This window comes from Taudactylus pleione, unplaced genomic scaffold (assembly GCF_031769625.1).
Source record: "Taudactylus pleione unplaced genomic scaffold, aTauple2 ptg001664l, whole genome shotgun sequence".
NCBI classification, from domain to species: Eukaryota; Metazoa; Chordata; class Amphibia; order Anura; family Myobatrachidae; genus Taudactylus; species Taudactylus pleione.
This window is the reverse complement of record NW_028286061.1, coordinates 187501-200000: the sequence shown is the minus strand read 5'-3', so window position 1 is coordinate 200000 and position 12500 is coordinate 187501. Positions and strand designations below refer to the sequence as shown.

Below are 12500 nucleotides of genomic sequence, written 5' to 3'. Positions count from 1 at the left end.
CTGCCCTGACCCACCCCACCCATATACTGTTCCCACCCACCCGGTACACGTGCCTTTATCTATAAACCTGCCCTGACCCCACCCATATACTGCTCCCACCCCACGGTACAACTGCCCTGACCCCACCCATGAGGTACAACTGCCCTGACCCCACCCATATACTGCTCCCACCCACGCGGTACAACTGCCTTTATCTATAGACCCGCCCTGACCCCGCCCATGTACTGCTCCCACCCACCCATTACACCTGCCCTGACCCCACCCATATACTGCTCCCACCCACGCTGTACACCTGCCCTGACCCCACCCATATACTGCTCCCACCCACGCGGTACACCTGCCCTGACCCACCCCACCCCACCCCACCCATACACTGCTCCCACCCACCCGGTACACGTGCCTTTATATATAGACAGGACCTGCCCTGACCCCACCCACATACTGCTCCCACATACTGCTCCCACCCACCCGATACACCTGCCCTGACCCCACCCATATACTGCTCCCTCCCACCCGGTACACCTGCCCTGACCCCACCCATGTACTGCTCCCACCCACCCATTACACCTGCCCTGACCCCACCCATGTACTGCTCCCACCCACCCTGTACACCTGCCCTGACCCCACCTATATACTGCTCCCACCCACGCTGTACACCTGCCCTGACCCCACCCATATACTGCTCCCACCCACGCGGTACACCTGCCCTGACCCCCACCCATACACTGCTCCCACCCAGTACACCTGCCCTGACCCACCCCACCCATACACTGCTCCCACCCACCCGGTACACGTGCCTTTATATATAGACAGGACCTGCCCTGACCCCACCCATATACTGCTCCCACCCACCCGATACACCTGCCCTGACCCCACCCATATACTGCTCCCTCCCACCCGGTACACCTGCCCTGACCCCACCCATATACTGCTCCCCTCCCACCCGGTACACCTGCCCTGACCCCACCCATATACTGCTCCCACCCACGCGGTACACCTGCCCTGACCCCACCCATATACTGCTCCCACCCACGCGGTACACCTGCCCTGACCCCCACCCATACACTGCTCCCACCCACGCGGTACACCTGCCCTGACCCCCCACCCATACACTGCTCCCACCCACGCGGTACACCTGCCCTGACCCCCACCCATACACTGCTCCCACCCACGCGGTACACCTGCCCTGACCCCCACCCATACACTGCTCCCACCCACGCGGTACACCTGCCCTGACCCCCACCCATACACTGCTCCCACCCACGCGGTACACCTGCCCTGACCCCACCCATATGGTACACCTGCCCTGACCCCTAACGACCCCCCCCCCCACCAGGTACACCTGCCCTGACCCCTAACGACCCCCCCCCACCAGGTACACCTGCCCTGACCCCTAACGACCCCACCCCCACCCATACACTGCTCCCACCCAGTACACCTGCCCTGACCCCCCCCCACCCATGCACTGCTCCCACCCAGTACACCTGCCCTGACCCACCCGGTACACGTGCCTTTATATATAGACAGGACCTGCCCTGACCCCACGCATATACTGCTCCCACCCACGCGGAACACCTGCCCTGACCCCACCCATATACTGACCCCACCCATGCGGTACACCTGCCTATACATAAGGACAGGACCTGCCCATATACTGCCCCCACCCCTTAGTCTTACAAAACACTAGCAAGACAGGTAACTTACTCTGGTCCGCTCTAAGCTGTTACAATAATTATCTCGGAGGCGTTGTCCATTCCGCAAGACCTCAGAACCTGAAACCAGCCATGTAACACGAGTACGAAGATCAAGCGCCCTTGCTGGAAGACCACCCACCAGGAATGGGGCATCATGAGGTGAAATTGAAGTGACACCAATATGACAGGATCCTGACCAGCGGGGTTCCAGTCGCTCCACTCTCACCTGCACATTATAAATTTACATGCGTTAATATAGGCTCATCCAATGGTAAACACAGTGATCTCATACGTATCATTATACTATGCGATAAGGTCTGGGGAGAAGAAGCACTGGTAGCGTATTACTACTGCAGTCATACATTGGTGATCACAGTTATACTATGGAAAGTGTCACTTACAGCAGGAGAGAAGAAGATTTACGGTCTTACCAAGTTAAATCCTTTTCTCCGAGATACATAGGGGGGACATGGGGGCTGGAGGAGGAGGAGTCCGGGCACCAACTCAACTATTAGTCTCCCAGCAGCCCAGGCTCCTCCCCCCCTATACCCCACCCACAGCCCCAGGCAGGCCAGTTAAGTTAGCAAGCCCAAGGCAGGAGCGAGGAAGAGAAGGAAGACTGACAAACACATACAAGTCCAAACACCCAGAAACCTACAATGGGGAGAGATAGGACAACGTGCCCCAGTGAGACACCCGCCGGGCAGACGGCATAGCCAGCAGAAAAAAGGTCATCCACAAAAGGGCTCAAAGGGCAATGACGGAAGAGCTCGAAGCACCAAAGACAAAGTCCAAGGAGCCGAGGAACCACGCAGTACGAGGAGAACACCTTGAAGGAAAATTCGTACGTCAGGCAATCAGTCAAGCAATCTGTCTCAGAAATAGGACAGAAAGCGTGGAATCCTGCACCTTCAAAGAAGAGAGGCGGAGGCTAAATCCAGAGATTAAAATTCCTGTAAAAAAATCAAGCAAAGTAAATCCGCCAAAGCAGTGAAAGTCTTGCAGAGGAGGGCTTAAAGGCATACAGCATAGTACAAATGACCGACCTGGAGGACCCTTTAGCACTCAAGACTAAGGTGTCAAGAGCAACAAGATGAGCCAGATCTGGATTTAAGTACGGGCCCTGAGACAGAAGATCTGGCCACAGAGGAAGACACAGCGGAGCATTGGTAGATCTTCGAACCAAGCTCGCCATGGCCAATAGCCGGCAACCAGGATTATCCTGCCACGCTCCCACTGCAACTTGCGGAGAACCCAAGCAATCCACGAGATTGGAGGGAAGACATACAAGAGATTGAAGGGTCTGAAGATCCACCTGAAGGGCTCCCAGATCCCTGGCATGGAAGAAGTACTTCGGTAGCTTGTGTCTGTGCTGAGACGCCATCAAAGTGACATCTGGCAACCCCCAGCAAAGACCTAGGATCCGAAAGTCGTCCGGATGAAACGCCCAGGCAGCCAAGGAAGTTATCTTCCCAATTCCAGACTATGGGGATGAAGATCAACAACAGAGCCGGAAGCCGACACACTGCCCAGATGAGAAAGCGACTCACCTCCTTCATGGCGCCATGACGAGCGCCGCCCTGGCGATTTATGTAGGCGATGGCAGTCACGTTATCAGATTGTACCTGAATCGAACCATGCTGTAGGAGCGGCCTAGCCAGGCAGAGAGCTTTGAAGATTGGTTGGAGATCCAGAAAGTAGATCGGCAGCAGGCTCCCTGAAAGTTGTTCACCGACCCTGGAAGGTTATTGACAGTGTGGAATCCCAAAGGGGGCAGCCCCTGTCTAAGCAGGGCACCTGGACCAGAAGAGGAAGAACCAAACCTCCCAGAAGAGGAGTAGGAAGTCTGTGGGTTCTCTTCCACCAGGACAAATCCTCCATCTGAAGAGGCTGGGAGTGAAACTGGGTATACTCCGCCTTGTCGAAGGTGGAGACAAGTGAGCCCAGGATCTGAATGCAAGAGTGTATTGACACTCAGCGATGACTTAAGAACTTGCGGATCCTGGCCTGTAGGTCCCAAAGCTTTTCTGGTGAGAGGAAGATCCGTTGAACCCTGGAATCCAGGAAGACCACCAGATGGTACATCTCATGCGACAGAGTTCAGGATAATTTAATCCCACTGATGAGCCCTCCATGGGATTGGAGATCTGTTGAGAGACTGGTGGGTTCTTGGAGAACATTTGGAGACCGGGTAAGGATCAGAAGGTCGTCTATAGAAGGTAGAAACCTATTACACCTGCAGCATAAATGAGCTGCCATGACTGTTTTCAAAAGTCGACGGGCCATGGAAAGACCAAAAGGCAATGCCCGAAATTGGAAATGCTCCTCCCGGCCGACAAGCCAGATCAAACTCTGGTGACTGAGCCGAATAGGAACCTGCAAATAGGCATTCAGGAAATCCCAGGAGGCCCTGAGATCCCCCATATCCAGTACCAGAATGATGGAACGTAGAGACCCAATGCAGAGTCTATCTTAGATATCCTGGGACTCACAAAAACCCTGTTGAGTGTTTCCAGGCTGAGGATTGGCCGGAAAGAACCCTCGGCTCCTGAACAAAGAAGAGACTGGCATAAAAGCCCTTGTCTCTCTGAGACAGGGAAACTGGAACAAGGGAGTGAATAGATTCCCCCAATGCTTCCACTTTGTCTGGATCCCCGGAAAGCCTGTGGAAAAAAAAACAGGTTCTTAAGCCTTTCCAGAAAGGCTACGGTGTAGCCCAGGGAAAGAACACCTCGTCCTCAGGCATACGACGGGGTCACCATCTAGGTGTTGGAAACGTCAGAAGTCGGCCTCCCATGCTTGTTCCACCTAGGTGGAGGTCTGCCATGTCAGCAGGCCTGGAGGTAGGATTACTTGTAGGCCTGGGCTTTTAAGCTCGGGGCTTAGAACCCTTGAAAGAGTAACCCAGAGACCTTGAGAAAGGTTGGCCCTTCACTACTGATGAAATGAGCGAAAATTAGAAGTTTGCGACCTAGGTCACAGAAGGGAGGAAGGTCGTCCTGTACACCGTCATCGTGGCTACAAGTGTGTCCAAATCAGGACCCCAACGAATCCCTGAATGTGGAAGAGACCCTATGGTCTTCCTCAAGTCTGTGTCGGCACACGAGAAACAAAACCAGAGGTCTCGCCTAGCAGCTACCGAGGATGTTAACACCCTAAAAGCTAGGGACATCAGTATCTATTGTTGCCTCTCCTAGATAAGAGGCTGCCCTCTGATGTGCTCCCCTAACGCCAAAAGCTAGTTCCTGAGGGTACCCGAGCTGAGGCTCTCCTGAAGAGCATCTGTCCAACCTCCGATAGCTTTAGCTACCTAAGCAGAAATCAGGGCTGGACGAGCAATAGCGCCTGCAGAATATAAGTCCCTTTTGAGGGAAATTCCCACGTTCAGTCCGTCGGACCCTTAAGGGATGCCGTATTTGGACTAGGAAGGGCAACGTTTTTGACTAGGTGGGTCATGTAAGCATCCACCTGAGAAGGCGCATTAAGCCCGTTCCGCAGCAGGTAGAGGAGGCAATACGCTTAGAAATCTGGAGGCGCTTATTAGCGTAAGCCCACGCCTCCGTAGAAGGTCCACTAATTGCCTTAGGGGCCTGCTCGGCATCGGTCATGCGGAAAACAGCTCTCACGACGTTAAACAGGGCCGCTAGACCTATCTGCGATAGGGTGTTCTCCAGGACAGACGAAACATTAATGTCCTAGTGAGCTGAGGAAGCTCAGAGTCCAAATCCTTACAGGACTGGGGCGCAGATCTCTCTCCACTGGAGGGTCTGCGCCTGAAGTGTGTACCCCGTCCAGCCTCTGCTGGAGAGAAGCAGACACCTGCGCTAATGCCAGAAGAACTGCATCCATGGTGTGCTGTAAGGTACCCAGAGACAGGACAACTGGGGATAGCTGGGTCCCTGTAGGGATACTAGCAGGGGCAGCACAGATGGTGTAATGGTAAGCATTACGGCCTCACAGCACTGAGATCGTGGGATCCATTCCCAATACGGCCCGACCTGTGTGAAGTTTGTATATTCTCCCTGTGCTTGCGTGGGTTTCCTCTGGGTGCTCCGGTTTCGTCCCACACTCCAATAATATACTGGTAGGGAACAGAGTGTGAGCTCCACTGGGGCTGGGACTGATGCAAATGCCCAAATATTCTCTGTACAGCGCTGCAGAATATGTGTGCGCTATATAAAGAACTGGTAATAATAAATAAGGGGGGGGGTGACCTTACCTATGAGAGAGGTGGCCCAGGGTGGATCCAGGTGGAAGTCATGGCTGACGGACACCAGCCTGATGCAGCACAGATTGCCCACGCAGACTCACTGCGATAGTAAGCGAATCCTCTGCCATCGCAGCACTACACAGGGACGCCCACCTCACCTTACACACGTCTTATCAGGACTGTGACGCCATCGCAGCACTACACAGGGACGCCCACCTCACCTTACACACGTCTTATCAGGACTGTGACGCCATCGCAGCACTACACAGGGACGCCCACCTCACCTTACACACGTCTTATCAGGACTGTGACGCCATCGCAGCACTACACAGGGACGCCCACCTCACCTTACACACGTCTTATCAGGACTGTGACGCCATCGCAGCACTACACAGGGACGCCCACCTCACCTTACACACGTCTTATCAGGACTGTGACGCCATCGCAGCACTACACAGGGACGCCCACCTCACCTTACACACGTCTTCAGGACTGTGACGCCATCGCAGCACTACACAGGGACGCCCACCTCACCTTACACACGTCTTATCAGGACAGTGACGCCATCGCAGCACTACACAGGGACGCCCACCTCACCTTACACACGTCTTATCAGGACTGTGACGCCATCGCAGCACTACACAGGGACGCCCACCTCACCTTACACACGTCTTATCAGGACTGTGACGCCATCGCAGCACTACACAGGGACGCCCACCTCACCTTACACACGTCTTATCAGGACTGTGACGCCATCGCAGCACTACACAGGGACGCCCACCTCACCTTACACACGTCTTATCAGGACTGTGACACCATCGCAGCCTAACGCACACGCGCACAAGCTCTGGCCGTACTCAGGGACTGTTCCCCTCAGTCAGTAAGAGCTCTGGACTGTGGAGGGCATAGCAATGGCTAATTTATGCACGCCTGCGTTTCGCTGACCACTCCCCCGTCACCTCCCCCAAACGCACATGTCCTATCAATCACTCTGCGATGGGTCTCCGTAGCCAGTGGAGTGTTCGCACGCGCTTTCTGCGTATGTATTGCAGTACACAACAATCGGCCGATAGCGTGCGTGATCGCAGTTGCGATCCTTGCTGAATCACAGGACACAGAGCACATCGTGGTGCGGAGCCCGAGGAGAAAGTACAGGAGGCACAAGTCCTGCAGTTACACAGCACTGAGGCACCCTCACAGCACTGAGGCACCCCCACGCCTGGGAGCTCTGCCCTTGGAAGACCTGTTACCGCAATCCAGGGCAGTCCCCACAGGTAAAAGCAGACTACTGTGTGTAATAAAATAGGGGTGCACTGAGAATGTACCAATGAGCGGGGCAGAAGGGGGCTAGCCGGCTCCCTGTGTGGTGCTGTGAGAGGGGGAGAAGGGGGCTAGCCGGCTCCCTGTGTGGTGCTGTGAGAGGGGGAGAAGGGGGCTAGCCGGCTCCCTGTGTGATGCAGTGAGAGGGGCAGAAGGGGGCTAGCCAGCTCCCTGTGTGGTGCTGTGAGAGGGGCAGAAGGGAGCTAGCCGGCTCCCTGTGTGGTGCTGTGAGAGGGGCAGAAGGGGGCTAGCCGGCTCCCTGTGTGGTGCTGTGAGAGGGGCAGAAGGGGGCTAGCCGGCTCCCTGTGTGATGCTGTGAGAGGGGCAGAAGGGGGCTAGCCGGCTCCATGTGTGGAGCTGTGAGAGGGGCAGAAGGGGGCTAGCCGGCTCCCTGTGTGGTGCTGTGAGAGGGGCAGAAGGGGGCTAGCCGGCTCCCTGTGTGGTGCTGTGAGAGGGGCAGAAGGGGGCTAGCCGGCTCCCTGTGTGGTGCTGTGAGAGGGGCAGAAGGGGGCTAGCCGGCTCCCTGTGTGGTGCTGTGAGAGGGGCAGAAGGGGGCAAGCCAGCTCCCTGTGTGGTGCTGTGAGAGGGGCAGAAGGGGGCTAGCCGGCTCCCTGTGTGGTGCTGTGAGAGGGGCAGAAGGTGGCTAGCCGGCTCCCTGTGTGATGCTGTGAGGGGGGCAGAAGGGGGCTAGCCGGCTCCCTGTGTGGTGCTGTGAGAGGGGCAGAAGGGGGCTAGCCGGCTCCCTGTGTGGTGCTGTGAGAGGGGCAGAAGGGGGCTAGCCGGCTCCCTGTGTGATGCTGTGAGGGGGGCAGAAGGGAGCTAGCCGGCTCCCTGTGTGGTGCTGTGAGAGGGGCAGAAGGGGGCTAGCCGGCTCCCTGTGTGGTGCTGTGAGAGGGGCAGAAGGGGGCTAGCCGGCTCCCTGTGTGGTGCTGTGAGAGGGGCAGAAGGGGGCTAGCCGGCTCCCTGTGTGGTGCTGTGAGAGGGGCAGAAGGGGGCTAGCCGGCTCCCTGTGTGGTGCTGTGAGAGGGGCAGAAGGGGGCTAGCCGGATCCCTGTGTGATGCTGTGAGGGGGGCAGAAGGGGGCTAGCCGGCTCCCTGTGTGATGCTGTGAGAGGGGCAGAAGGGGGCTATCCGGCTCCCTGTGTGGTGCTGTGAGAGGGGCAGAAGGGGGCTAGCCGGCTCCCTGTGTGGTGCTGTGAGAGGGGCAGAAGGGGGCTAGCCGGCTCCCTGTGTGGTGCTGTGAGAGGGGCAGAAGGGGGCTAGCCGGCTCCCTGTGTGGTGCTGTGAGAGGGGCAGAAGGGGGCTAGCCGGCTCCCTGTGTGGTGCTGTGAGAGGGGCAGAAGGGGGCTAGCCGGCTCCCTGTGTGGTGCTGTGAGAGGGGCAGAAGGGGGCTAGCCGGCTCCCTGTGTGGTGCTGTGAGAGGGGCAGAAGGGGGCTAGCCGGCTCCCTGTGTGGTGCTGTGAGAGGGGCAGAAGGGGGCTAGCCGGCTCCCTGTGTGGTGCTGTGAGAGGGGCAGAAGGGGGCTAGCCGGCTCCCTGTGTGGTGCTGTGAGAGGGGCAGAAGGGGGCTAGCCGGCTCCCTGTGTGGTGCTGTGAGAGGGGCAGAAGGGGGCTAGCCGGCTCCCTGTGTGGTGCTGTGAGAGGGGCAGAAGGGGGCTAGCCGGCTCCTTGTGTGGTGCGTAACTAGTTGTGTCTGGACTAAACCCACGGTCTCTGCCTGTGTCCCCTATGGAGTGATGAAGGAGGGAGAACCATTACCCTCCTTATACAGAACCTGTCCTGAGCCCACCCTCGCAGTACACCTGCCTTTATACAGGGACAGGACCTGTCCTGAGCCCACCCTCGCAGTACACCTGCCTTGCCTTTATACAGGGACAGGACCTGTCCTGATCCCACACTCGCAGTACACCTGCCTTTATACAGGGACAGGACGTGTCCTGAGTCCACCCTCGCAGTACACCTGCCTTTACACAGGGACAGAACCTGTCCTGAGCCCACCCTCGCAGTACACCTGCCTTTACACAGGGACAGAACCTGTCCTGAGCCCACCCTCGCAGTACACCTGCCTTTATACAGGGACAGGACGTGTCCTGAGTCCACCCTCGCAGTACACCTGTCATTATACAGGGACAGAACCTGTCCTGATCCCACACTCGCAGTACACCTGCCTTTACACAGGGACAGAACCTGTCCTGAGCCCACCCTCGCAGTACACCTGCCTTTACACAGGGACAGAACCTGTCCTGAGCCCACCCTCGCAGTACACCTGCCTTTACACAGGGACAGAACCTGTCCTGATCCCACCCTCGCAGTACACCTGCCGTTATTCAGGGACAGGACCTGTCCTGAGCCCACCCTCGCAGTACACCTGCCTTTATACAGGGACAGAACCTGTCCTGAGCCCACCCTCGCAGTACACCTGCCTTTACACAGGGACAGAACCTGTCCTGAGCCCACCCTCGCAGTACACCTGCCTTTACACAGGGACAGAACCTGTCCTGAGCCCACCCTCGCAGTACACCTGCCTTTACACAGGGACAGAACCTGTCCTGATCCCACCCTCGCAGTACACCTGCCGTTATTCAGGGACAGGACCTGTCCTGAGCCCACCCTCGCAGTACACCTGCCTTTATACAGGGACAGGACCTGTCCTGATCCCACCCTCGCAGTACACCTGCCTTTATATAGGGACAGAACCTGTCCTGATCCCACCCTCGCAGTACACCTGCCTTTATACAGGGACAGAACCTGTCCTGATCCCACCCTCGCAGTACACCTGCCTTTATACAGGGACAGAACCTGTCCTGATCCCACCCTCGCAGTACACCTGCCTTTATACAGGGACAGAACCTGTCCTGATCCCACCCTCGCAGTACACCTGCCTTTTTACAGGGACAGAACCTGTCCTGATCCCCTCTGGACATAGAATTCATCTGATGAATTTCTCTTCTACTCACCTCAAAGACCTCATTCACCAGGAGCTCGCTGCTGCTGAACACGATGCCGTCTGCGTAGCCAGCGTTACGCTCTGCTCGGGTCCCATCACACAGGACAGACACGTTCTTACCGCACACAGAATGGAACCTGTGGCTGACGCTGGGGACTGGGAGATTACATGTAAATAGAGAGAGATGAGCGGGAGAGGAGAAGTGACAGATGAGTACGGGGCAAAGACACAACAACCACAGTACAGTGCCACACACACACACACACACACAGAGCAACGTACAGGGCCACACACACACACACACACACACACACACACAGAGCAGCGTACAGGGCCACACACACACACACACACAGAGCAACGTACAGGGCCACACACACACACACACACAGAGCAACGTACAGGGCCACACACACACACAGAGCAGCGTACAGGGCCACACACACACACTCAGAGCAGCGTACAGGGCCACACACCCAGAGCAGCGTACAGGGCCACACACACACACACAGAGCAGCGTACAGGGCCACACACACACACACAGAGCAACGTACAGGGCCACACACACACACACAGAGCAACGTACAGGGCCACACACACACACAGAGCAGCGTACAGGGCCACACACACACAGAGCAGCGTGCAGGGCCACACACACACACAGAGCAGCGTACAGGGCCACACACACACACACAGAGCAGCGTACAGGGCTAAACACACACACACAGAGCAACGACCAGGGCCACACACACACACAGAGCAGCGTACAGGGCCACACACACACAGAGCAGCGTACAGGGCCACACACACACAGAGCAGCGTACAGGGCCACACACACACAGAGCAGCGTACAGGGCCACACACACACAGAGCAGCGTACAGGGCCACACACACACAGAGCAGCGTACAGGGCAACACACACACAGAGCAGCGTACAGGGCCACACACACACACACAGAGCAGCGTACAGGGCCACACACACAGAGCAGCGTACAGGGCCACACACACAGAGCAGCATACAGGGCCACACACACACACACAGAGCAGCGTACAGGGCCACACACACACACACACAGAGCAGCGTACAGGGCCACACACACACACACAGAGCAGCGTACAGGGCCACACACACACACACACACAGAGCAGCGTACAGGGCCACACACACACACAGAGCAGCGTACAGGGCCACACACACACTCAGAGCAGCGTACAGGGCCACACACACACTCAGAGCAGCGTACAGGGCCACACACACACTCACACACAGAGCAGCGTACAGGGCCACACACACACAGAGCAGCGTACAGGGCCACACACACACAGAGCAGCGTACAGGGCCACACACAGAGCAGCGTACAGGGCCACACACACACACAGAGCAGCATACAGGGCCACACACACACACACACACACAGAGCAGCGTACAGGGCCACACACACACAGAGCAGCGTACAGGGCCACACACACACACACACAGAGCAGCGTACAGGGCCACACACACACAGAGCAGCGTACAGGGCCACACACACACAGAGCAGCGTACAGGGCCACACACACAGAGCAGCGTACAGGGCCACACACACACACACACACAGAGCAGCATACAGGGCCACACACACACTCAGAGCAGCGTACAGGGCCACACACAGAGCAGCATACAGGGCCACACACACACAGAGCAGCGTACAGGGCCACACACACACACACAGAGCAGCGTACAGGGCCACACACCCACACAGAGCAGCATACAGGGCCACACACCCACACAGAGCAGCATACAGGGCCACACACACACACACACACACACACACACAGAGCAGCGTACAGGGCCACACACACACACACACAGAGCAGCGTACAGGGCCACACACACACACACACAGAGCAGCATACAGGGCCACACACACAGAGCAGCGTACAGGGCCACACACACACACACTCAGAGCAGCGTACAGGGCCACACACAGAGCAGCATACAGGGCCACACACACACAGAGCAGCGTACAGGGCCACACACACACACAGAGCAGCGTACAGGGCCACACACACACACACAGAGCAGCGTACAGGGCCACACACACACACACAGAGCAGCGTACAGGGCCACACACACACACACACACAGAGCAGCGTACAGGGCCACACACACACACAGAGCAGCGTACAGGGCCACACACACACTCAGAGCAGCGTACAGGGCCACACACACACACACACAGAGCAGTGTACAGGGCCACACACACACAGAGCAGCGTACAGGGCCACACACACACACAGAGCAGCGTACAGGGCCACACACACACTCACACACAGAGCAGCGTACAGGG

General features: G+C 57.3%; 1 protein-coding gene across 2 annotated transcripts in view; it reads right to left on the bottom strand.

The window, feature by feature from the left end:
* NEURL4 (neuralized E3 ubiquitin protein ligase 4) overlaps positions 1-12500 on the bottom strand; it is a 288408-nt gene that overhangs the window by 91487 nt on the left and 184421 nt on the right. For both annotated transcript variants that reach the window (XM_088464392.1, XM_088464393.1), the window contains exons 16-17: positions 10181-10326; positions 1705-1920 (exon numbers count right to left, since the gene is read on the bottom strand). In XM_088464392.1, the coding sequence (XP_088320518.1) occupies positions 1705-1920; positions 10181-10326 (362 nt within the window). The remainder of the gene's footprint in view (positions 1-1704; positions 1921-10180; positions 10327-12500) is intronic.